This window comes from Carya illinoinensis, chromosome 5 (assembly GCF_018687715.1).
Source record: "Carya illinoinensis cultivar Pawnee chromosome 5, C.illinoinensisPawnee_v1, whole genome shotgun sequence".
Lineage (NCBI taxonomy): Eukaryota > Viridiplantae > Streptophyta > Magnoliopsida > Fagales > Juglandaceae > Carya > Carya illinoinensis.
The window spans coordinates 9,870,767-9,898,654 of record NC_056756.1 but is presented as its reverse complement, the minus strand read 5'-3'; the positions used below and the strand labels follow the sequence as shown (position 1 = coordinate 9,898,654).

The 27,888-nt window shown below is 35.1% G+C and overlaps 5 protein-coding genes across 5 annotated transcripts; all 5 read left to right on the top strand.

Moving 5' to 3' along the window:
* The first annotated feature begins 967 nt into the window (after nucleotides 1-967).
* LOC122310067 (auxin-responsive protein SAUR62-like) lies at nucleotides 968-1,393 on the top strand. Its single transcript, XM_043123952.1, has one exon. It carries the CDS (start codon nucleotides 968-970, stop codon nucleotides 1,391-1,393), a length of 426 nt encoding a protein of 141 aa, XP_042979886.1.
* A 1,884-nt stretch (nucleotides 1,394-3,277) lies between these two features.
* On the top strand, nucleotides 3,278-3,942 carry LOC122311509 (auxin-responsive protein SAUR68-like). The gene has a single exon (XM_043126085.1). The coding sequence runs from the start codon at nucleotides 3,400-3,402 to the stop codon at nucleotides 3,853-3,855; it is 456 nt and encodes a 151-aa protein (XP_042982019.1). The 5' UTR covers nucleotides 3,278-3,399; the 3' UTR covers nucleotides 3,856-3,942.
* A 4,348-nt stretch (nucleotides 3,943-8,290) lies between these two features.
* Nucleotides 8,291-11,243, top strand: LOC122311718 (lysine histidine transporter-like 8). The gene is made up of 5 exons (XM_043126359.1): nucleotides 8,291-8,729; nucleotides 8,856-8,992; nucleotides 9,166-9,596; nucleotides 10,375-10,506; nucleotides 10,613-11,243. Exons 1-5 carry the CDS (start codon nucleotides 8,335-8,337, stop codon nucleotides 11,096-11,098), a joined length of 1,581 nt encoding a protein of 526 aa, XP_042982293.1. The 5' UTR covers nucleotides 8,291-8,334; the 3' UTR covers nucleotides 11,099-11,243.
* Nucleotides 11,244-20,694: 9,451 nt separating this feature from the next.
* Nucleotides 20,695-24,777, top strand: LOC122309318 (lysine histidine transporter-like 8). The gene is made up of 5 exons (XM_043122769.1): nucleotides 20,695-21,224; nucleotides 22,628-22,764; nucleotides 23,084-23,520; nucleotides 23,633-23,764; nucleotides 23,933-24,777. Exons 1-5 carry the CDS (start codon nucleotides 20,902-20,904, stop codon nucleotides 24,416-24,418), a joined length of 1,515 nt encoding a protein of 504 aa, XP_042978703.1. The 5' UTR covers nucleotides 20,695-20,901; the 3' UTR covers nucleotides 24,419-24,777.
* Nucleotides 24,778-25,666: 889 nt separating this feature from the next.
* Nucleotides 25,667-27,084, top strand: LOC122308860 (dehydrin ERD14-like). Its single transcript, XM_043122131.1, has 2 exons — nucleotides 25,667-26,205; nucleotides 26,505-27,084. The coding sequence occupies exons 1-2, from the start codon at nucleotides 25,996-25,998 to the stop codon at nucleotides 26,868-26,870; spliced, it is 576 nt and encodes a 191-aa protein (XP_042978065.1). The 5' UTR covers nucleotides 25,667-25,995; the 3' UTR covers nucleotides 26,871-27,084.
* The last annotated feature ends 804 nt before the right edge of the window (nucleotides 27,085-27,888 follow it).

Sequence of the window (27,888 nt, the reverse complement as noted above, 5' to 3'; positions counted from 1 at the left end):
CGTTTTGATTTCCCGAGAATAATGTTAGACATAACCGTTGAAAACAGAGGCAAGTATGGTCGTTTCTTAGGTTGAATATGGCAGTGAGCAGCAAGAATTTAATGCCAAAACAAAAGGGAATATAAACAAGACTTGCATTGCATATGCAAAGAGATTCCAATTTCAGGAGATGACTGAGAAGTAACAACTGTATGGATGACTTGTGGAAATTTTAACCTGATCATTGACTAGTTTTAAAACATAAAATCTGGGATTTGAAGATCATTTTACTAGGTTAACTTGTTAGATTCTACAGCAAATTGAGATTACTGCAAATGAAAACCAACCAGATAAGCACAGTATAGTTGTCCCGTACACATGCATATTCTGGCAGGCCTATGTGTAGTTCTGTTTTCTTTTTCTTTTTTTGAATAAAAAACTTCAGGTAATCACAAATTCACAAAGGTAGAGATCAATTAACCATAAGTTCTTCTGTTGGGCAGGTCATGGGCATGTTGGGTCCAACAGGCTAGTCTTCAAAGACATGGTTGTACAGAATGAAAAATATGAATTAAAGCTTCAGAAGTAGATTGGCATTTAATTTTATGTTTTTCTTTTTCTTTTTCTTTTTTTCTTTGTTTTGTGATCCACAAAGTCCCTTGTGAATTGTGTTGGAAGGAGCAACGGGCAATAGGTCCATCTTGTTTTCAAACCACCTGACAGAAAGCAAAAGATATCACACTCTGATTTTCAACCATAGGAAAACATCAAACCTCCCAAACAACCCCGAAATAATTATCACATGGTTTTGTTCCCCATGGATATCTGCACAGAAAAAGTCTCCCTAAGAGATTGTCTCTTTCCATGTGCATATATAATCAACCTACACTCCCTTTTACTCAGCACAAAAACAGACCTCCTTTCTTCGTCAGCCTCAGATTTCCAACCACGTGAGCGACAAGATATCAGTGCCAAAAAGCTCATCACAATGGCAAGGAAGTGGCAAAAGCTGACTAATATCAAGAGAAAAAGAATAACATTCCCACAAGCCACTGGAGGTGCGGATGCAGACAGTTGCAACGCATCATTGGTTGCCGCTAAGGGTCACTTTCTTGTGTACACTTCTGACCAAAGACGCTTTGTGCTTCCTTTGGAATATCTCAAAGAAGAAATCTTCAAGGAGCTCTTTAGAATAGCAGAAGATGAGTTTGGCCTGCCAAGATATGGACCCATCACATTGCCATGTGATGCAGCGTCTCTGGAGTATGTAATTGCTATGATCCAACAGAATATAGCCAAAAATCTGGAGAAAGCATTGGTCATAGCCATAGCCACTGCTTGCTTTCCATCATCTTCATATCTCCCTCCAGATCTATGTACACCCAACCAACAAATGCTAATCTGCAGCTTCTGAAGCAAAGTGACTGTTTTGGAAATGATCAACATGTACATAATGATACTTTAATGAAAAAATTTTAGCCACTGTTCTATGCTCAGTTATCTTTCCAGTGAAATTGTGTTATTACCAATAATCCACAAAATCAGCAGGATTATCACTTCGATCTGTAAAAGTCTTGAAAGCACCAGAGGTCACATATTCAGAGTCCATAATAGCAGGTGCTGATTATAGTTAACAAATGCCACATGGAGACTATCAACGTTTCTAAGTTACAAATCATGTTTTTATATAAATGATATGTTCATAAAGTGAATCAGATACTGATGATCTGAAACCCAAATAACTAACGTACGAAATATTTACCTTGGATAAACCAGTTCTGCCCGTAAGAAACGGCATATACCTTTGCATTATAGAAGGAGATATGGGCTAATTCCATTATCTACTCTGACATCCGAAACTATTATATTGTAATTTGACCACAAAAGAGTACCTATATTCTTGGAAGAGGAAAAAAAAATATTGGTTAATCAATATTGCCATTGTGTTCTCAACAATTTCTCCCATCACCTAGCAGCCTGCTTTGCATGACCTTTAGAATTAACCTGATCAATGAGAATTTTGAAATTGTAAAAGATAGGGTTAGAACATAACTGTACAAGGATAGTGTTGAACCACCCTAAATGTGAAACCTATGAAACCAAACCCCTGCAAACTCATTCACCAACCCCCCCAAAATCTGCACCGTTCTCCCTTTTTTGTTGTATTAGGCACCAACCCAAATCTCTGCGGCAAGGTCACAAATTGCTGCACCTAATGCAGAGATTGTAGGCTGCTTTCTCTTATAAATAGGAGAGCTCAGTTGTGAAGAGAGGAGTGGGGAAAATCAGAGAGAAAGAGAGTATGTGAGAGAGAGGATTTGTAGAGTTTTTTTGTAAATCTCGTACAAATTCAGTAAAAGAGATTCCAGTGGACTAGAATTTGCTGAATCACTTAAATATCGTCTTGTGTAATTTTGGTCAAGCCAGAGGCGTAACAGATAGCTGGTTACATGATACAGCAAATTGTCATCACTAAAAACTGAAAACTAACCAGATAAGGACACTATAAAGTTCTCCTGAGAAGTAGTAGTCATTCAACTCTTCAATGGGAGGTAAAATGTTACTGCATGAGTTTAACTAGGCCTGCAAGAATATGGGGCTTTTTTTAGCTTTTTGCATGTCAAATTCAGGTCAGAGACAACCCTTACTGGCCTTGATAACCATTCCACTCTGGGCAATTAGAACTCTAGGACCCAGCAGGTATAGAGCACTGATTAATTAATTGCTAGAAATAGAAGCAGAGACGTATACAGAGTAAGTTGCCTGTAGACAACACAAAACCCAAATGTAAATTTCAAGGGGGAGTGTATCTCTCTCCTTTTTTTTTTCTTTCTTTCTTTCCACCTTTCTTAGTTGAATAATCTTAATATCACACAGATAGAGATATATGAACCACAAGTTCTTTTGCTAGGCAGCTCGTGGACATTTGGGTCCAACAGGCTTTGTCTTTCCTTATCAGAATGAAACAAGCGCAACTTCCTTATCTTTAATCGATCCTGACAAATTATCAGAATAAGAATTCATTTGGCACAAAGGCAAAGCATTAGAAGTAGATTGGCATTGGATTTTCTTTTTCTTTGTTTATGTGGTTCACAAAGTCCCTTGTGAGTTGTGGCCAAAGGATCAACCGGCATTTGGTCCCTCTTGTTCTTAAATCACACGGCAGAAAGAAATGGATATGATATCTCCTCTGTACTCCATTTTGATGCTCTAATTTTCGGACATAGGAAAACATGCCACCTTCCAAGAGGCCCTAGAAATTAATTATCACATGGAATTGCTCCTCATGGATCCCTGCATAGGAAAAGGACCGTCTCTTCCCTTGTGAATAAATAGCCAATATCCATTGCCTTCTATCCAGCACAACAACAGAACTCCTTTCTTCTTCAATCTCGAATTCCTTACCACCTTACTGACAATATGATCAGCGCGAAGAAGCTCCTGAAAATGGCAAGGAAGTGGCAAAAGCTGGCAAGCATCAAGAGAGAAAGAATTACACTCCCAAAAGCCAATGGAGACGAGATTGCAGGCAGTTGCAGCGCTTCAGCGGTGGCTGATAAGGGTCATTTCGTTGTATACACTGCTGACCAAAGACGCTTTGTTCTTCCTTTGGAATATCTTAACAAGGAAATCTTCAAGGAGCTCTTTAGAATGGCAGAAGAAGAATTTGGTCTGCCAAGAAATGGGCCTATCACGTTGCCATGTGATGCAGCGTGTGTGGAGTATGTAGTTGCAATGATCCAACAGAATATAGCCAAACATCTGGAGGAAGCATTGGCCATAGCCATAGCTACTGAATGCTGTTCATCATCTTCATATCTCCCACCACATCTACCAATACCTAACCAACAAATCCTGCAGATCTGTAGCTTCTGATCAAGCAAATTGAATTTTGTTCTGCAATTGATTGACATCATGTACATATGATACTATTATTAAAATCTTCGACCATTAATTATTTAATCTTCGGATCTCTTTCCAATGAAAATCTTCGCTAGCTGCATTTGATCACAACCCACAAAATCAAGCAGGTGTATCATTTCTATCTGAAAAAAAATCTTGATATGATCACTGGCTAGTGGCTTAGTATTCAGGTCTAAAAGGTTAGGTACTGTGCTGACCATGGATAAAAAGATGTCGCATGGGAGACGGCCCCTTTTTTGAAATCCAAATATCCCACGTATATATATCCAAAAAGAATAATACTATATATAATTGTAGAGTGTATAAACGCCGCGCAATTATTTTAAAAAAGAATAGGGTTCACGATTAAAAAGTTAATTTTTTTTATGTGAGTCCTGTATTAATTTACTTTTTTCAAAGAAAATACACGGTACTTATACAATCACAACTATAAATATCATTTCTTATCCGAAAGAACTAACATTACAAAATAAATTACATTGGATCATAAACATGAATTATGTTTTTTTTTTTAATTATTGGCAAAAAATTATGCTTGTTAGAAATGATCGATGTATATATAGTTACCCCGCGTCATAACATAAATTTAAATAAATAAGATTATTTCTTTCAATCAGTTTAAATTTTTAAATATTATCCACAGATTGTGATGTCATTGTAAAATGGACTGCAATATCGGTTCCTATTATACGTCAACATTGATTCTCATCCGATATACCGGCCAGGAGGGTCTGACTCCATATAATTATAAAAGGAATTAACTATCTTCACGCACAACCATGGTTCGGTAATTCGGTTGATGTGTCATTTTAGCCAAATTATCAAAAAACAAGGCAATCGTACGTCACAACAAGCTAGCCTCATTTAATTCCTACCATCATCACGTGGTTTTGCTTACCGTGAATCGTGGCAAAATATAGGCGTATTTAGCGGTAGGCCTGGTGTTTACCAAAGCCAGGAGTCCTTGTCCGGAATATGCATGGCAGCTGCAGCTAGCATTAATAATATATATTTCATTGCAAGCAAGCAACACGCGATTCAAAAAATTAGTAATCAGGGAAAAAAAAAAATAATCCTGGAGGTGGTCAAATATGCTGTGCTAGCTTGATCTAAATGATCTAGCTGTAAGCATGGAAGTACTGATCCTTACGTGGATTTCAAATATAAAAAGATGAGTACTAAATTATCATTAAAAAACAACATTAGGAATTTATAGCGTGAGCGTATTGCTTGCTCCATTAATAGTGTTCCATGGAGTTTGACATGAGATTCGAATAATGCTTGAAGATTGAACATGATTTCATGCATTCTTTGGGCGAAGAAAGCAACAAATTAACTGCATGTTTCTGACTTTGCAGGCTTAAAATTATATGCAGGCTTGTGATCACCCGAATCATTTGCCAGCTGACTTCGCTTCCCATTGGTTTTATGTAAAAGGTATATAAGCTAGGGAATGTGGAAAATTCAGGAGGATGACCAAGCTGAATACGTGATAAATGGAATCATAAATTAAATAATTAATGTCAAAATCAAGATGATGTAGAACATATATATATATATATATATATATATATGTATATATTTGTGAGAGATCGTGACTGGTTCAAATCATTCGTCAATTTAAATTACTTTTACTTTGTTGGGTCAAGTAATGGGAACAACCATAGCTAGGTAGCCCGAATATTTCTCCTCTTTTTTTCTGATTTTGTTTTTGATGATCTATTTGTTCTCTTCAGTATATTTTTTATTTGGATTGTTGGGTTGGTGGATTGGTATGAGTGGTTCAACTTAAGTTGGTCAAGCAAGATTTCCTTTACAAATCTCTCTCTCTCTCTCTCTCTCTCTCTCTCTCTCTCTCTCTCTCTCTCTCTCTCTCTCTCTCTCTCTCTCTCTCTCTCTCTCTCTCTCTATTTTTTTTTTTTTCTAAATTTCCCATTGTTTTCAAGCAATGTGCCATAAGGGTATATGTGAGCTTGGGTCCTATATATACAGGCTATATATACTTGACAATAATCACAAGAAGATGCGATAAAACTTAAAAGTATCACAGAAAAATCTAAAAATCACACGAATTTAACATTAAATATGTAAAGTACGTAGTCACACCAGTCACGTTTTCAGACTCAAATTAATTAACCCTTAAAATTAGCTATTAATTGGGTACGTAGTGGATTAGACGATCAATTAAAGCAAAATCGCCTTCAAATTTCACAAACTCAAGTGACCGGCCGGCCAATATGATCTCACTAGCTAGCCAGTCTCACAAGTCATGAGTTACGATCGAATTAACAACACCATGGATCGATCTAGTCAAAGGGATTTGGAGATAATTACAACTTTGAGAGAGAGAGAGAGAGAGAGAGAGAGAGAGAGAGAGAGAGAGAGAATATTATTAATAGAGTAGGACAGGAATGATCGAGGATGAGGTTTTTTAATGAAATCTGGTAAAGAGGACGTTGATCAGTACTACTCAGTACAAATTATTAATCTTTAATTAATTGTCTTAAGATTAAAAGGAAACTATAGTAGTGTATGAAAGTAGATCAAGATCGTCTCATCTTCCTTACTTCATGTCCTCCTAATGTGAATTCATTGCAACCAATTCCCTTAATTAATTATTGCTTTCTTTTAATTATTTCCGTAGAATCAGTCCAAAAGGAAATTATAAAATATATATAGAGAAATCTCAGAGCTCAGCCAACAGAGCCAAGACACGTGTATAATTATTCCTCATACGCTTTATATATATAATTAATATATAATATATTATATATATAACGTGAGTGTGTCATATGTGTGTGTTATGTAAATTATCTTTGATTGCATACACACTGAAGTTAAGTTCATCGCCCACTCATCATCTACTTCCCATTCATATTATAAGTATGACGACAATTAATAGCATAAAATAGATTCTCATTATTATTTAAATTTCAATGAAGATCACTATAATCTTAAGTTTAATTTTGTCCCAACTTGAAATTAATAGCTCTAAAATAAACTATAGATAAGAAAAATTCTACATGCAACACCGGCCCTATCACAATTTTATCACATTAGAATGAGTGACCAACGTTGCCTATTAACAATTGTTTATATATGATAAATATGTCACACTTTATATAATAGAATGAATAGACTAAAAATGTGGTATGTAGTATTACTTATATAAATAAATATGGATAATGATATACCGTACCGACACTTATTTATATTTCATTTTACAACAAATCATGACATTTAATTAAAAATTAATTTTATATTTATAAAACTACCGTCCATTTCATGTAAAGTTGTAAATTAATAGTTTTAACTTGATTATTTTCTCTTATAAAATAAATCTTATAATATTTACAATTGCAATTATTTAAAAAGAGATAATCTATGTAAACCCCACCTCATGCATATATATGCAGCTATATATGTCTCTATCGGGAACTTGAGGAGGTGATATTATGGTGTATCCACCCATCCATACATGCATCACGTTAGGTTACCTGCATACATGAATTAAAATTGATTTACCCACATCACAAGCCTGTTTATCTGACGTTTTCACCTTTTGGGCTCATTTTCAATGGGAAATTCTCCTTGAATCGATCTTTACTGAAAACGCGTACCGGGGCAGCCTTTCACCCTGATCTTGTTGATCTCGTGGAATGACACACAAAAAATTGCAGCTACATTCCTTGAACTGATCTTGTTGCCGTTCCCCATGCTGCTACGCGCTGTTAATTGCACCTGCTTATCAATATATACTAATCTTCTAAATTCTGATAAATTGGCATCTCCAGTATATAATATTTTTCTGTTCCTAGTTACGTCCCAGGACAATTAGGATTTGGTCCAAGTCAAGAGAAAAAAAATATAAGGGCAAACTTCCAATTAGTCAAGAGCAAAGAGATAAGGGCAAACTCCCAAGTCAAGATTCAAAAATAAAATAAAATAAAAAGATATAACGGCCAGCGGTAATCATTGGCTTACCTTTTTATGGATGATAAGTCAATGGTTTTCATGAATGTGTGCGCTGTACGTTGTTGAATATATGAAGATTTTTTGGCACCTTTCTCTAAATTTCACCTAAAATGAATAATACCTATTCGGTGAAAATACGAAGTGCTTTGGTTATTTTCCTTGTTGATTTATTACTTTTTAAAAACAAGATATATAATTTAAATGTCATATGTATTTTAATATATAAAAAAAAATTATTTATATTGAGTGAAATAAGAATCAAGAATCATGATATTTGACCTTTTCTTTTGTTTCAAGGTGGGGTCGCAATTTAATAACAAAAAGAATTGAATACGAATTTCCTGCATGCTCAAGTAATTATAAATACACCTTGATGGTTTGATTCCAGCCAGTGAACTTGTGAGCAAAGAAGGCATCTCTGAAGAAGAGATCTAGCGTGCACTTTGCAAAGAGAAAATGGATGAAGTTGTGGAAATAAGCTCAACTTCAACAACACCAAGACAGCCTGCCTCTGTTTCATCCCCGCCAATCTCAGCTCCTCCCTCACAGATTCACTCCCCATCTCTGACTCGTTCGCCACTCCTTTCCACCGAAGACCTTGCACAAACTGAAATCACAAACAAAACCCCGAAATCCTCAACCCCAAAAGCCTTTCGAACTCCACGATTTACTCCTTTGGGGAGCCCAATCAGGAGGGCTCTCCACCTCACAAGGCTCGACCCTCGAGATGCTTGGCTCCCACTCACCGAGTCCAGAAACGGGAATGCATACTACGCTGCCTTCCACACTCTATGTTCTGGAATAGGGATTCAAGCCTTAGTGCTTCCTGTTGCTCTCACCATTCTAGGGTGGTAAGTACATCTATATACATGGAACTTTCTTTGTTTTCCATATATATATATATATATATATGATGTATTTAGTGTAACGAGGTTGAACAAGCTGGTTAATTATTAAGTATTGTTTGGTTGTTGCAGGACATGGGGAATCATAACCTTGTCTTTAGCATTCATATGGCAACTTTACACCCTCTACTTGCTGGTGGAACTACATGAATCAACTAAAACCGGCCTGCGCTACAGCAGATACATGCAACTTTGCAGTGCAGCTTTTGGTATACATGTTTTCGATACTTCTGCTGAATCCAAAATCCAATTAAACAGAGAACTCATCACAACATGAATCCAAAATCCAATTAAACAGAGAACTCATCACAACATGAACGACAAGGTCTTAAAATTAAGCAGGATTAATCAATTCGTCCGTCCTGATTTTATGTTTTCTCAGGGGACAGGCTAGCGGTGTTGTTAGCAGGATTTCCAATCCTGGATCTATCAGGAGGAACATGCGTTGCCCTGATCATCATCGGAGGCTCCACATCAAAGATGTTCTACGATATTGTCTGTGGGGCCACGTGCGCAGCACATCAGCCACTGACAACAGTCGAGTGGTTCTTGGTGTTTACAACCGCCGCAGTTGTGTTGTCTCAGCTACCAAACTTGAACTCCATTGCTGGGGTGTCATTGATAGGTGCAATCACCGCTATCGGGTATTGCACTCTGATATGGGTGGTGTCAGTCGCCGAGGGAAGGCTTCCCGGTGTCTCTTACAAGCCAGTGAAAGAAAATACGCAAATTGCTCAGGTTTTTGGTGTCCTAAACGCACTTGGGATCGTTTCTTTTGCCTTCAGAGGCCATAATCTCATTCTTGAGATACAGGTACGTACATAGATATAGGACAAAACACATTCATAGCTAGCTGTTACTTAATATGACTAACTTAAAAGGATGATCTAAAGATTAGAAAAAATAAAATAAAAAGATGATCTACTAAATATGAGAATCACATTTGTACGTAGGTGGCTCCTCGATTTGAGATATATAAGACAAAAAGAGTTTTTTTTTTTCCATAAAAAATTATGAACAATCATATAAAGCTTACTTTTACTAGTTCCGGTGCCTTGGAGCACAAGCAATTTGGTTGTCATGTGAAAAATATTTTATTTTGTTTTACGTGTCAGAAGATCCCACATGAACAAGGAAAATTTTTCTTGTCATCCTCATACTTCACATACCACACTTATTTTAATTTTTTTCATTTTTTATAATAAATATGTGGTGTGTGGATGATAAATAGAATAATTCAATTAATTTAATAATAATAAAATGAAATAAAAAAATAAAAAATAATATTTTAATATATAAAATATATAGTATGAGATGATGTGTATCATTCTTATATGAATAATATTTACACGGATATTAACCTTCTCCACGTTAGTATCTATATATATTTTATAAAAAGAGAAGAAAATAAAGTTGATCGTTGATCAAATTGCAGTACTGTATAAATCTTTAAACAGAAGATGTTGACTTTTTAATGGGTACCTGAATTTATGGAAAATCTTTTTATCACCCGGCCCGGCTGGTTGGCCTGCCTGAGTTCTAAATTAGCAATTTCGGGTACGTAATTGCATGTTAATTGTTTGCCTGGCAGGGCACCATGCCTTCAAGCGAAAAGCATCCATCACGGGTCCCGATGAGGAAGGGAGTCACATTAGCATATATACTTGTAGCAATGTGCATATTCCCCATCACAATAGGAGGTTATTGGGCATATGGTCAAATGGTATGTTACTTTTATTTCCTAATTTAATATATCTGAATTTTAAAATAATTAATGTGTTGTATTATATTCAAAATTTAACATTTTGTTCTCATCATCTCACTCACAGATACCACCAAATGGGGGCATGCTAACAGCCTTGTACGCATTCCATGCAAGAGATACCTCGCGATTTATACTTGGATTAACGAGCTTATTCGTTATAATTAGTTCTTTGTGCTCGTTCCAAATCTATGGCATGACCCTTTTCGATATGATGGAGTCACGGTATGTTAAGTGGAGGAAGCAGCCGTGCCCGTGGTGGCTTCGGGCAGGCTTCCGAGCAAATGTTGGATACTTGTGCTTCCTTGTAGCGGTGGCAGTGCCGTTCTTGAGCACAATAGCGGGCCTAGTCGGAGGGATCGCATTGCCAGTAACTTTAGCTTATCCATGTTTTATGTGGGTCAAGATTAAGAAGCCGAAGATGTACAGCCTCATGTGGTGCCTTAATTGGGGATTAGGTATCCTCGGGATGACTCTAAGCGGGTTTCTGACAGCAGCCGGAATATATGTTATAATCGAAACCGGAATTAAAGTGCAGTTCTTCAAGCCTTGATATAGTGTAAGGAATAAAGGCCTTGGTTGATTTTATGTTCAAGACTTATTCATGTGTAGCATACGTGTTTGTGTAATTTTGTTTTCCTACACAGTATTCCTGCAAAAATGATTTCACAAGTCACCAAAAATGATTTCACAAGTCACTTCTTTATTTTATTAGTTTTTTTTTTTTTTTTAATTAACCTTTTGTTAAAGCTTGTCAAAGTTAGCATGTAATTTACTTTTTTGGAAAATTAACCAAACTATCTTATTAATACTTACTATCTTAACGCAAACTATTTTACTACTATTCATAAACCATTTTATTACTGTTCATAAAATTTACATCTCATCTCATCTCATTTCCCAACTATTCCCAAAAGTTTACTTTTTGAAAAATAGAAACTACTAAAACTCATTAAATCACAATTTTCATTTTTCGAAAAGAAAATTCTACTCATCATTCTCACATTATACACCGTACATAATTTTTTTCATTTTTTATTTCTTATTTTATCAAATGTGTGGTATATGAAAACAAAAATTTGAAAAATGTGTGATGCATTATGTGTAGTGACGATGAGTAGTATATCTCTTTTGAAATGAAAACACTATATTCACAAAAAAGACTTACCGAAATTTTATACCTAATTATTTTTAATTTTTTCTTCTTTATTTAATGATTAAGGAAATATTATTTTAATAAATTTATATATATATATTTTTAATGTCGGATTTTTTAAAAAATATTTAAAAAAAAAAAACTTTTACACAGGCGGTATAACTTTTTGGTAATTATTTTTTGGAGTTTTGTTACATACAAGTACAGTCGCGCACTAATCTGTGTACCAATACTGATTTATTCATACTTAAAATTTAGATTAACACTGTTTTTAATAAAATTTATTTTTTGATCAATCACATTATATTAATACACAGATTAATATATAATTATATTTATAATTATATTTTTTCTTTTTTTTTTGTGGCAGCGGCCCTTTCGAAAATAGTACGTACAATTCATGCATGCATTAATGTTCACATGAACGGGAAGTACTATTTACCCCCATTTTTTTCTTCTGTGAACATTTTCATATGCATTTTGAAGTGACGTAGAATCCTATAAGATAACAGCATGACAGCGTCCAGTCCGGAGGGCCTCTCCCAATATAGGGTCCAAAGTAATGGAAGGATGATTTTTCAAATATGTCTGTAATTCCTCAACTCTGTCTCTCTGTGGGCCGAGAACCACAGCAGCCCAACCCATGTTTTGCAACAACCGAGGACGTTTTATCTAACCAGATTTATCGACTTGTCCTCCCATTAGAATTTGGACCACGTCCAAGGAATAAGGATGTTCGCGCAATGAATAGAAAATATATATATTAATTATATATAAATAGAAATATAAATAATATATACGGTAATTCAAAAAAAAGTATATTTATTCACAAATTTAAAAATTAGAAAAAAAAAAAAGAATTCATGACAAAATAGAAGGAAAAATTTGAGCATAATTTCTTATATATTATATTTTATTAATGTGTGGTTTGAAATATCGGAATGTTCACTTATAGTATTATAGAATATAGAGCCATTTTAAGCAAGTAAAAAATAATAATATGAATAGAAAAAATGGAAAGTGGATTAATGAGCTTTACAAATCAATGGCTTTTGTATTATATAAAAAATTTAAATTATTTAAAGAATTGCTCTAAAAAAGAGTACAATTCAATTATATAAAATGAAATATAAAATACATTTAGACACAATAACCCGCTACATGTAGCTGGTAGTGTTTATCATCTAAATATTTTATTATTATTATTATTATTATTTATATTTCATTTTCTTTTACTTTGATTTTTACCATATACGTAAATTCTTTTTATTGTTCATAATTTAAAACACATATATTTCATTTTCTTCAAATTAAAATATTGACAATTTTTTAAACCAATTTTTTCATATTTTAATTTTATTTTTGACTTATATATTTTTGTTTTGTGTATAAAACTGAATTATTTTACATTGTATATAAAAACAAATTGCAAATAAAATATATATATATAAATATTTTAAATTTATTGATAGAAATAAAATATTTAAAAAGAATAAAAAAGATTATTTAAATGATATAAAAAAATAGATAAATTGATAGATGGCATATTATAAAAATTAATATATAAAATAGAAAAAATAGATTTGCCTAAAAGACTGTTTATCAATTATGCTACAGCCAGTCAAATTGATGCACACCTTGTGCGCCCCTGCCGATGTGGCAGGATATTTTTATAAAAATAAAAAATAAAAATAAAAATATACCAAAGAAAGGGAGAAGATGTTGGGAATGGCGTGTAATGAAACTTGCTTTCTCACTGACGAACAAGAGCCAGCTTTGTTAATACAAGAAAACCAATCAAAATGATTCATTAATTTGTACGCGATGCCCAACTTCATACTCTCCCTTGTCTGCCATTTCTCTTTCTTTCAATGTCAAATTTGGAGCTCATTGATCAACACGAAAGCTAGTAGATAGGAAAATTGGTTGTGAATATGCATAGAATTGTTGGCTTTGCTATAATGAGGATTTTTAAAAGAGGGCAAATATTGTTCTCTTCTCTGTAACTAATTTATTTCTTTTTCCTTTTTATTTATAGAAGACGTTCTTTACTTCCTCCAGGATCACACACCTCTTGAAAGTTTTATACTTTGTTGAAAGCATTTCATTTGAAACCATTGCACGTACAAGGCAAGTTGAAGCCCCTCAAATAATTCGAAACCCTTCAAATGATGACGTATAACACATGGCCGGTCTAAGAGTTTTGGAGCAAACGACTTCAAATGATGTTTTACTAGTGTTCAAGGAGTTCTTTTTGATAAAGCGAAATGCTTCATCCGAAGATGAAAATGAAAAGCACCATTTGCAACCCAGCCTCAAATCCATGACCCAAATAGGTAGAAAATGAAAAAAAAATGTAGTTTTGTTTGGTTGTTGAGTAAACTCAAGGGAAATGATAGGAAAGATTGAAGCTTTTTGTGGGTTTTTTGCAGGGTGTAACTAAAAAGGCAGCGGATTTTAAGAGGAACCGTGGCGGTGGCGGTGCTTTCAATCTTTCCAAAGAGACAAAAGTGTTGCGTAGAGCAGTGCATAAGAGGTCAAAATGCCTTCTTCTCTAGCATAGGAAGCAGCGCCAATTGTGGCGCTGGCTATGACAAGTTCGTCAGTGGTAACATTCACTGGAGGGAGTGATGTAAATGATAGAAGAGAACAAAGAGAAAATAGAGATGAGAATGAGAGATGAAGATAAGAGAGAAGGGAAAAAAAGCCAAGTTGAGAAATTTTCTTTCCTTTGTTTTTGTTGTGTCCATTTTTCTTTAACCAAAATGCACCGTTTTTATTGCCAAGTGGATGGGGGGTGTGCAAGGGTTCACCAAATGATCTGCAAGTAGAGTTTTCCATATACATACATGAGTTTTGCTATATATAAGTATAGTCGCGCACTAATCTGTGTACCAATACTAATTTATTCATACTTAAAATTTAAATTAACACTGTTTTCAATAAAATCTATTTTTTGACCAATCACATCACATTAGTGTACAGATTAGTACACAATTATACTTGCAACTATATTTTTCCTATATATATATTACCTATACGCATGCACTACCAAGACACAATGTCCTGACATAACTGTTATGATAAATCACGCACTGGATAGGGACAGGTGTACTGACACAATTGATTTGGACTATCACAACCGATTAAAATATTTATATAATAAACACAATTGAAGGACTCTTACACAGACAAGATGCACAAAATTTAAAAGAAAGAATAAACAGAAATGGAATGAGAATTTACTGTTTATTCTTAGTAGTGGGATAGAGACTTATTATTATAAAAAAATATAAAATGATACATACATACATACCATATATATAGAAGAAATTAAAATTTGCCGCAAGCTAGACCATCATTTATTTTTCAATTGACACCATAAAATTGAGAATTAAATCACTTGTTAAAGTGTCAAAATTTAACAATTTTCACTTTGGTAAAATCTGTACAAAAATATTAAAAAAAAAACAAAATATAGCATGCGACATAAAAATACATTCCTTTGGAATGGCCGGGAAGGTGGGATGGATGGACCATACCTGCAATAATGTATATACAACTCATGATGTTCATGATGTGCTGGAATCCATACTTTTGCTATCCAATATCCTAACAATTGATCTTACTTTTGATCTCATCGAGTGACTCGATATTTATGTCACATCGAAGGGAAGTAATGCCATATATACTACTTCTATTCCTTTTGTCATGTCGTAGAACTACACCATCCAAAAATCTTGTGTGCTAATATCATTTTCAGCCATTCACCATATATCATTTTTCACGATATATACATAATGTACAATATTTTTTATATATAGCTATTATATATATATATATATATATATATATATATATATAACAATTTTGTTTCAAATAAAAAACGATTTATATATAACTTGAGATCAGTAATTTCAACTCAATTTAGCATTTTTCTTTATAAAATGTATTGTAAGAATATTAGTCATAAAAAAAGTTATATAAATATCATTATATACAGACACCCGATACTTTGATGTAACGAAAGATATTTAATTAGTATGTCACGTAATGATCATTACTGCATAGCAGATCATATCAGGGCGCTTAGCTGCAAATAGTTCTGAACTATGGATAATACTAGTCTAATGTGGTGGTCACCTTTTGTTTTTGTTTTTTTTTTAAAAAGTAATGTTATATATTATCGTAGTATGTGTAAAAATTATATCATTATTTTAAAAAAATAAAATTTATAATTAAAATATTATTTTTTTATATAAATTTTATATTAATTTATTTTTTTTTAAATAGACTGCATAATATTTACACAACTACCATGACTATAGTATTATTCCTCATTCAATTATCATCATCTGTGATTTTTATATCTGGCTGTAGTTGTGTCCATTAACATTAATATCTCACTGCCACGTTAACCACCAATTCCAATATACTTTTCAAAAGTAGCTTTAGTGATCGTGCATGGTCATTTCATTTTCACACAAGTTTTCAATCGTCTTTTCCCAATGGATTCAATTCCTTGTGTAACCGAATCGTGACGTCAAAAAAAAATGAATAATATTAGATATAATTTTAAAGTATATAAAGATTATATATTCTTAAAAAAAATGAAATTCATTATTAAAATATGAATTTTTCATACAAATTGGTCTATTTGTTCACTTTTTTTAAAAGGAACTTGCACACTAATATTCTATAATTAACAAGTCATGATTTTCCTAATATAAATTTGCAAATTATAACAATAAAATAATTTAGTACAAATATTAATTACATACGAAAGGAAGAACTATCCATGCATTAACCACTACTGATCAATGTATTCTAACGTTATCAGCTGTGAATTTAACAGATATAATATTGCAACGTACAGATATCGGATCTCCTGTGACAAATTGGCACCAAGTTATAACCCTGGCTTTTTCAAGGGAAAAAAGAAAACAATGGGGGCCGGGTAGGCCGGCCGGCATTAATCATGTTAAAAAAGAATGAGTATTCATCAATATTTAATAATCAACACTACCGTCCGATATGCAAGCAGCTTATAAAGTCATCAGGTGTTGTATATAAATTAATATCAATCCAATCAAATATATATAAATATGTAATAAATATTCAAAGTGATGTTATTTCACTGTCCACAACAAATAGTTGTGACCAACTGATCACCATCATCATCGATCGATCGATCATGATATATAATCCTAATTAAATATCATCATGATTATCGTTGCATGTGCTCCCAATGGGAAGCAGAGATGATCCCGTGAGCTGCGCCAAAGCAATAAACAAAGATGGACGTACGATGGCAAATTAAAGTAGTCAAGACATTAATGGATCATCGAGAAGTTCATTGAGATTTTGCTCGATCGAATTCATGAATTTTTATATTAATATTGATCATGTTGGTCATGATGAATGCATGACTCATGATCCATGAGTCGATTAGTGCATGATCTTTTGTTGATCGATCAGGACGTCACAGAGCATGATTTTAAGCGATAGAAAAGAAGTACTGCAAAATTAAGTGATACCATGACGTGGATCAAGATCATGAAAATTAGGTTTCTTTGGAGGTACGGTGCTCAAAACTCGTCTTCATAAGATGAATGGTAATAATAAAAAGCTGGCTAGCTAGCGCAATACCACTTTATATATAATTTATAATTAAATCGTGTAAGTACTGTACGTAGGTACGTACGTGGCAGTTCTATATTGTCAGTGAAAAGAGAAAGCAGATGTCGTTTTCTATAAATATATTAAGGTCAACAATATATATATTGTCGTTTAATATTGTGTGATCAGTTGGAAGACAACATGAGTTTTAATACATAGCTAGCGTAGAAGTTGGTACGAGATCATGAGGAGTATCATTGGATTTAATTAATGTAGCAAATTTGAAAAAGAAATTAAATGCTTTATGCTCGATCGATAGGGTACTTGAAGTTGACAAATTTCATATATATATATATATATATAAACGTGGATCGATCATCATGATGATCGTATTAATGGCCGGCCGGCTAGAACCGCAAATAACCCAATTCGCATATTAATTTATAAAATTAATTGACTGATTTTTAAGTAGGTAGGTAAAAGTAGCGGACCAGATTCATATATGCATGCAATTGCGTATAGTTTATATTATCTAACATTGGCAATATTGCAAAAGGAATATATATATATATATTGTCGCTCATGATCATTAAATTCCGGCCGTCTGCTTCAGGCCGCATTAATTTGTTAATTTGTACATTAGTTTAAACATCGTCGGCGGCCATCGTGTCCAAGAGAACGACTTATAAATACATTAATATGTTAAAGTACGAAGTACTACTGATCTTGTATTCAATTTGCCTGAGACATTAGGGTTAATGATGCATATATATATACTTTCTGGTGCTTTGAGAAAATCAACAGGATTCAAGAATGATCTACGTACGTACGTACTCTAATATTCTAACAAGATTTCCATCGATGTTCATATATATATATCAAGGGAGGCTATCTAATAAAGAAGAAGATGATAAAAAGGATACTGCCTACGGAAGTGAGCAGCACCCTATTACTCGTAACTTTGACTATCATCATGTTTTAGTTATACTTTTACTCTTCAATAACGCTTGATGTGATCACGTTATGACCCATATATATATATAATGTACGTGGTCTTATTTATTAATTAATCTATTCAACTTTATTATATATAGTTTATATTTTTTTTGTTAAATAGTGAAACAATAAAATATATTAAAAAACAAATTATATATATAATTAACCACTACAACGTATATTGGAGTGCCTTTTTTGACCCTGAATGAACTGATGCTGTCGCTGAGAAAGTAGGAGTAATCAATTGAATAGAAAATAAGAATTTTGTTATGTACAAGCAAATCGCGTATTAATCTACGTATTAATATTGATTCCTTCATATTCAAAATTTAAATTAGTATTATTTTTAATAAAATCTATTTTTTAACCAATCACATTAAATTAGTATATATATTAATGCACAATTATGCTTGTAACTAGATTTTTCTAAAAAATAATGGCTTGCATGAGGCAATTGCTCAGTATGTACTTTTCTAAGTAATGGGAAACAACCAAACATGCCAATAAGATTGTTGAATCATGTTGGGTGCATTTTCTTATGTGGCATTTTGATTAAAATAAAATACATATATATATGATCTAGAAAACCTGCCTCATTGTCAAAGAAATTAAATCAAGTGGCAGATCCATAATTCTTAATTTAAACATCATGTTAGATCATGATTCGCGCTTCAGGCCAATTTGTATACATTATTATTGTTGTAAGGGGTAAAATATAGCAGACCCATGATATCTCCTAAGGGCTAGTCCAATAGGGGAGGAACTCATTAAGAGGGAAGGAGAGGACGAAGGGATAAGGGAGGGCATAGTGTCAAGAAGAAAAATGGATGATGTTATATAAAACAAAAGAGGGCACTAGATAAAAGAGACAAACGCATAGGATTTCAGGGATTTTTTACTAGATTTATCCAAGAAGGCTTCTTCAACCTAAAGACAGGAGTTCCAGTAATAAGATCTGCACAAGAAAACAGACCTTCGAAATCTATTATATAGCGAAGATAAGAGATCATAAGAAACTGTAAAACAAGTTTATTATTTTGAATTACCCCTCCTTAGATCTCCGTAGACGTAATCCAAATGTTGAATCACATAAATCTGTGTATTTTTCTCTATTTTTTTCTTTTGTATTTATTTATTATTCACCGTCATGGATGTATGCATGGATACCATATACCCACACCGAACCACTGCTAGGAGCTCGATCTGCACACAATGATCTAGGCCCGAACCACCTCAAAGAATCTGGAAATAAATCCTTCTGATCACCTTCCAAATTTCCATGCCGTTTTTAAGCGTTAACAATTGTATTTAGACTTTCGTACGTATATACATGGCCTGATGGCAGATTATATATACAAGTGTGTGTGTATATATTATATGAATACAAAATATTTATTGAGTTACGAGTTTATAATATATAGACAACTCATGTACAGAAAACCCCACCTGTATGCATCCTGTAATTAGTGGTGTGATTTTCAATTTTTCTCGCAGAAAAAGCACTCTACCACGTGGACCAGATTAATTTTCGTGATACCCAAGCTAGGCGTGGAATATAATCACGCATGCATCGCTCTTTTCTTCCATTTGTTGTCCACCGTTCTCACCAACTTTCTCAGGATTCACGTGCCTTTGCTTCCATGATTTGTTGAGATCGAGTTGTAAGTTTATGACCTTGATAAGCGCGGACATGATTAATCACAATCTATTTACATTCAACAAATTCACAACTTTATATATACTAATGAAGTAGTAATTAATTTTTTTAAATAACTTCCTTAATCGAAAACAAAACGTATTGGAAATTGTCTTTCAATTCATGTTAAGATCACATAACATGAGTACTATTGATCAACAGGAACGGAAACGTCGGAAAGAGTGTTTAAGTAGTAGTTTGTGTTAACCCAACGGTCGGCGGCCAGAATCCGAAAGAGTCCAACTTTGGCTGCTTTATCTAAAGAGCTGGAGATCGAAGACTTGCATAGCTTACTTACCAAACGTCAAAGGCAGCGTGAAGATCAAGCAGCACGCGTTGAAATATTGAGATATAGCTTTTTTCCCAATCCAATGGAATTGATGATATCCACCTAATTAATTTCCTTAAAAGTGAATAAAATTAAGGCCCCGTATATATACACGGAAAAAAATGGAATTATAAAGGTCATGTAGGTAGTACAATTACGTCACAGGCTTATATCAGCAACAAGATGTCACTCCTGACGTATAATCCAAGTCATATACGTACGTACATACGCTTTCATGCAAACCTACTCATCATCGTGATCACGACCACCCACCACATTGGCCGGGGCTGCCTCTAGATGTCCCAAGACTACTTGAAGCATGATATCTATATATAGACAGAGTGGACTAGACAACGCCAGTACCATTGATCAGGCAGTCACTATATTCCCCCACCAACCATGAAAGCTTAAATTGCGACACCCACTTCCAAATGTTCAACTGAGTTTCCATATTTCTCAGGAAAAAAAAAAAACTGAGTTTCCATAGATATATTTAGGAGCATCGATCCCCGTGGATTTCTGAAATCTGTTCCAATTACTTCAGAATAGTGAAAGACAGCCATGGGAGAGCTGGTTTTGGAAGCAAATAATTACGGACCTGCAGACATAGTGCCTATCCACCATTCCAATAGTACCATATGCCTAGAAGATCTGGAATTGCAGGTAATTACCAGTAACATCAATACAGATAGTCTAGTCTCGAGAGAGATTTCTCGTACTGGATCTATAGATTGTCAAGGTTACGAGCAGAACGAACAAGAAGCTTGGCTTCCCATCACTGAATCCAGGAATGGCAACACCTTTTCTGTCACCTTTCATTTACTATGCTCTGGGTTTGGAATGCAGGCCCTTCTGCTTCCTGTTGCATTTGGCACACTTGGATGGTAAGTTTCCTTTCCTTTTTCTTTTCCTTCAGCGAGTCAGAGAATTCGTTCCGAGTTTTAACTGTAACCCAACTTTAGACGAACGAAAATTATGAGTAATGTTAATTTTTTTTTTATACACTTTATTGATATAATTGGTTAGATTAATTTTTTTTAATACACAACTAATTATATCATTAGAATACACAAAAAAAATTTATAAAAATGACCGTACATAAAATTTTTTTATTAATAAATCCGATCGAGAAAAAAAAAAAACATTAAAGTTGTTCTAAACAAGAGTACGAATTTGTTGACTACGAGGCTCATTTAATGCATGTCGACAGGCCTGCAGACTTTCAAAGTCTATGCTGGCCCATGCTTTTTTAACGTGTCTTGTTTTAGAGAATAAAAAAGAAAAGGGTGATCCTTCAACTTGTTGAGACTTGCTAGTCTTTATTTGCTTGCTGGAAACTGCGTTGCAGGCCAGAAGCTTCCCAGTTAACTCCATTAAGACGTGGACCTAATGAAGTCTACCCCGAAGCCCTCATTAACGTTTCTAGCTAGATTCGAAGTTCATCCTAAAATCTGGTGTTGTGCGAAGCACAAGATCATTTTATTGGTGGCTTTTTGTTAATGAATATATATATAGTAACAGGCAAGGCAAGTACTCATATATCATGTCTTGTTTATATATATGGTACTAAATTATTTTTTTTTACGTTAATATCTTCAAGAAAAGCACACGTACAGGCCATATATGTTATATCATGTACTAATTAAGAGATGACTTAAAAACAATTTCCATCTCATCCCATTTGATCAACTCATCTTATTTTTTTCTTAAACTTTATTTAAACACAAACTTAAAAAAGTAAATAAAGAATGAAAAGTGTATTAATTTTTCTTTGCCAGATTTTTCACATCGATTCAGATCATATATATGTTTACAAAATTAATTGTTTTGTGTTATATTAATTTCCCACTTGACTGGGCCGGCCGGTGATGATCAGTCACGACCTCGTGGAACCAAACCTAGCTACCGATAGTTGCCTTTCAAAGTTGAATATAGTGGTTGGAATAATTGATGCATTTGCTCATTAATTATTACTAGACAAATTATATATCATTCTGAATTAATGGAGAATTGGACCAACGTACAGTGACTTTGAAGACAACATGCTCCATAATTTGTGCAAAAATAATCTAGCTAGGATCCGACGATTAGTTCACGTCACGTTTATATATATTAGACGACGATCGTACATATATGTGTGTGGTCCACTACTGATCTTGCTAAGAAGATGATGGCCATGATACCTTAAATTGCGCGCTTCAAGTGTCCCCGTCCCAATTTGCCTTTATCTCGAAGATAATTCTCTAATACATATTTTCATGTTTGTCCATATTTTGATCGGTTGCAGGGCATGGGGCATCACGTCTTGGTTACTAGCATACGTGTGGCAGCTCTACACCATATATCTTCTCGTCCGCCTCCACCAACCACTCCCTGGATCAGTCCGCTACAGCAGATATGTTCAGCTTGCGATTGCTGCATTTGGTTAGTGCATACACCGCTCCTTTATATATTTTATTTTCTTTAAGATCTAAAAGAGTTTGCAATTTTAACAATCTCTTCAAGTTTTTAATATTGGGCAAGATGTTATTCTATTTACAAGTCAGATACAAAGTATGCGTGCCTTAACCGTCCGTCCTAATTTTAATACAAGATTTAATTAATTAATAGATCATTTTGATGAAAAGGATATTAGAATCTATTAATAAAGCAAGAGATACTAAAAATTTATTTCGATTGGTTTTTTATACAACAGTTTTTCAAGAAAACCGAATGTATTTAATTACCTGAAGAATATATTTAGGTGCAAAGCTAGGGAAAGTGCTCTCCATATTCCCGACGATGTATTTAGCTGGGGGCACTTGTGTATCGCTGATCATCACTGGTGGTGGGACCCTGAAGCTCTTGTTCAAAACCATGTGTGATGGTGAGGCCACGTGTCTTGCCAAGTCATTGAGCGGTGAAGAGTGGTTCTTGGTGTTTACGTGCATGGCAATTCTTATAGCCCAATTGCCAAACCTCAACTCTCTGACCGGCCTGTCTCTGATCGGGGCCATCACTGCCGTCCTCTATTCTACTATGATTTGGGTTCTCTCCATCTACAAGGGAAAGCCCAGTGGCGTCTCCTATAGTCCCCCAGAGATTGCCAACTCTGACATGAGCAAAATAAGCAGTATTTTCAACGCTCTTGGGATCATTGCTCTTGCTTTCAGAGGTCATAATCTTATTCTTGAGATACAGGTAGAGCATTCCCTACCCTTTTTATTAAACTTGAGGTCATAATCTAATCTTAAAGCTTGGCAAGAATATCTCAAATTTCCATGTTGTATTAAACTTGTATGTACTGTTGCAGGGAACATTGCCTTCGAATCCAAAATATCCATCCCATAAGCCAATGAGCAAAGGAGTGGCAGTATCTTATCTAATAATCGCCATGTGCCAACTTCCCCTCGCAATCGCTGGATTTTGGGCTTATGGAAACAAGGCAAGAAAATTTCTTCTCTTTTAATTTAGTGAATCGTGAGATTTGTCTACTCTTGCCCCTGTTGTAGGACATGGACAAGCCGTGCGTTCTGTTCTCGCCACGAGTTGGGGAGAAACAATAATATTCCTACTTGATGAGAATGTGCATGTTTACTCTGAATTATTCCAGGTACCTAATAATGGAGGATTGCTGACTGCCTTTTCGCAAGTCCACGGACCCAACACCTCGAAGTACACGATGGGCTTCATCTACATACTAATTTTGGCGAACTGCTTGTGTACATTCCAAGTATACGCCATGCCAGTTTTTGACAACTTGGAAGCCGTGTACACATCCAAGAAGAAGCAGCGCTGCGCGAGGTGGGTTCGTATAGGGATCCGCCTGTTCTTTGGAGGGCTAGTTTTCTTTGTAGCAGTGGCTTTTCCATTCTTGGGAAGCTTAGCTCCTCTTATTGGGGGTATCACGTTGCCTTTGACGCTTGCTTATCCCTGTTTCATGTGGCTTTCCATGAAGAAACCGCGCCGGAATGGTTTCGTGTGGTGTCTAAACTTGGGGCTCGGTTGCTTCGGCGTTGTTTTTAGTGTTCTTTTAGTTGTTGCAGCCGCCTGGACTTTATCTGACAAAGGATTAAATGCCAATTTCTTCAAGCCTTGACAAAAAGAGATCATCTTTAATGTAATTTAAAGCATGTAATTTACGTATCATCTTTCTACTTTTTTTTCCTCTCTCAAGGCAAAATATACAAATGCTAGGGGAACCAATATCAGATTATAGCAGTATGATATTAATGAGGTATCTAAGATAGGGGGAAAGCGCCAAGCATATTGACAGAGAAGTAGCATTGTGACGGAAGTGTTGTGTGTCATTTGCTGCTCTTCGGACTTTAGATGCCTTCGAAACAGAGAAATCACGGATGGGTCTGATAGGCAAATGATGCTTTGTTTAGGAAGGCGCTGTTTATTGTGGATATTACAAACTAAGGATCTCCTTCGATAATAATGTTTCTGAGCCCATGTGATACGACTAAGAAAATTGCTAGGAAGCGCGGCATTTGCTTCATCTGTGAGTTGACCATGGGAACTTGGGAAGGCCTGGACCATCCTGAATAAAGCAACAGGATGTGAAATCATGTGGAAGTATATAATTGTTAGGGTTCTAGATTAATTATATGATGGGCAATTTTATGTCAAGAACAAGAATTACTTTCCACGAACCTTTTTCTGTTTTATGATGTGGGAATCAGATGGACCATGTCATGTTAGCAGCATCGAGTTTCTAGTTCATGCGTTTATTTGGCATAAAAGATGCATTGTAGAGCTAACATAAGAAGCTGAAATAGGCTAAACATGAATACACGGAACATAACCAAGTTCTAGCCATGCAAGCACACTATCAGAAACAGACCAGCATTTAAATGAAAATGGAGATGCTTCGAGTTTAATTAGGAGTGTAGCATAGATTTTTAAAGGCCTAAAGACCACGTAGCATTGACTCTGTATTACAAAGCAATATATATAAATATATATATATATATATATATATTGCAGTATTTTTGAGATGTCAGTTATACTAGTAGTCAGTATTTGGACAAAATTAGGAGGGTCGAGGTATAACTGCAAATCCACGCCCTTGTTTCCCTTGGATTCGTACCGTTGCGTGTAAGAATATATCGTGCATGTTTTGTAACTCGATGTTGAGTTACTCAAAAGTCCCAAAACAGAATGAAAGCATTTTAACGTTTACAAGTTCCTAACCTTGGAACCTCCCCCCCATTGGCAACCATGACGAGGGGAACCTCTTGGTAAGAGCGGACCGACTACACCGAGCCCCCGTTCGTTTTGTCTTTTGTCTTCCCCATGGCGAACAGGAGAGCCATGCGAGCCCTGTTCAACGCAAACCGTACCCAGTTGCAGGCAATGCCTTGAATGCTGCATCACACATTTTCAACTTTCGTGCAGCGCACACTTACAAACAAATTGAAGTCCGTCTCGAATTATTCGCATTGTTGCTAAATCATGCATTGTTAGAGCGCGTTAACAAGCACTCAGAGCATATTTTCTTTCTTTTATTGAACCAGCGCAGTAAATTAGAATGCCTCGTCAGCTATGTTCTCTCAACTTGAATTGGACTAGCCTTGGCTTCCCCTATAAATAGCACCACTTCCTACTGTAAAACCCCAGCAGTGTTTGTAATTATCATTATTGTCCATTTTAATTGTTAACGTTATAACCATGGCAGATCAGCACTCTAAAGCCCAGGAAGTTGAGGCATCCCCAAAGGTGGCCGGAGAATCAGTGTATTGCACTGGGATATTCTTAGAAAAGAAAGAAGACAAGAAACCTCAAGAGGATGTGACCGCGACCGATGCCGAACCAATGGAAGAGGAAGAGAAGCCCAATCTCTTGGAAGAGCTCCGCCAGTCTGAAAGCAAGTCCGGCTCGGTAAGCTTTAATTTGATTATTAAGGCAACCCGTCGATAGGATAGCGTTACTGAAACTACTCAGAATCCATGATCCCCTTGGATGCTCACATGGGTACCAAGTATTTGTGGCGCTACTAGTTTTTCTGTTTATAATTTGTTTTCTTAGGTTCTCAGCTTTGTCAACTGGCAAGGCCTGCTTAAACTTTAATTACTGAAGCAGATAATGGTACAGCATAAAAATAGATTGTTCTATAAGCACAAGTCCATTTTGTCATCATTATTAACTAAGAACATCAGCCTTGCTTTGGAAATGTGCAGTCTAGCGATGAAGACGATGGAGGAGAGAAGAAAAAGAACAAGATGAAAGGGTTGAAGGAAAAAATATCAGGCCAAAGAGAAGAGGAAGATACCAAGCACGACGAAACATTCATTCCAGCTGACAATGGCAATGAAAAAGCAAATGCAGAAGCAACATGCCCAGAGGAGAAGAAAGGGTTAATTGAGAAAATCAAAGAAAAACTTCCAGGACAATACAAGAAGCCGGAATACGGTGCTTCCGAAGGGTGTGCAGCAAATGAGCAGCATTCCCCTGAAGGTGAACCAAAGGAGAAGAAAGGAATCTTGGAGAAAATTAAGGAGAAGCTGCCTGGATGCCAGAAGAATGAAGAGAAGAAGGATGAATAAAATGGAACAAGGAATTTTCTCGAGCACATTTCTTCATGCGCATGAGTCTTGATTTGATGATTTCTGGCTTTTTAGATGTAGTTTCTTTTTTCCCACTCTGTAGACGTTGTATGTTACTGTGTTTTGCTTAATGACTCATGAAGGCTGGGCCAAAATTTTCATCTGGTTAACCTTCAACTGAAAATTTGAAATGGTGAAGGGAACTCCTTGTTTAGTCTCTGCTTCTCGTCAGGGAAGCTACTTCTTTAAAGTCTAATGCCTGAGTTGGCTGCTATCAAACCACAGGGTTCTGTGTTCACAGATACAAAAACAACAGAAGGAACAGATATACCTACACACACACACACACACACATATATATCTATGCTGTTAAATACAATATAAAATATAAAACAGGATTCTAAGAAGCTGAAAACAAAATCACTAAACCCCGGGCAACATTTACAGCACAAGCATTTCAATATGTTTCGATGCTGTACTGAATAGTAAGTATGTTCATCACATTAGCAACAAACTAAAAGACTTGTAAGAGTTGTTTCCTCTCCTGAGTAGGTATTTCTAAGCTTCTACAATCTTCCTCAAAGGAATAAGGAACATATATGTCACCAGCATATACAGCCCCTAGCACAGTGCCGATGTTCTGCAGATGTCAATGAAGCCTAAAGATATCCATTTTTCAATTAAGTGTCATGAGTCATGACAACTATCAACAACAAAAATAATCACCTCTAAAATTCCAGCTATGCCAATTGTCTTCAAGAACTTGTGAGATCTACTTCTAGCACATGCAGCCAGTGTGCCCTCATTAGTATGACTGCGCAGAGATTCTTTAAATTAGTGCAAATTTCTTACTGTGATATGCATTTTACATACCAGTCCCAATATGAATCCAGATGTCCAACTATCACATACAAAAACCAACCTTCCTGGGGGATTCTCGATGACACCACAGAATCAGTGGCCAGCTGCTCCTACTTTACATAATGTATCTTACATAGAAATAATGAGATTTACGTTG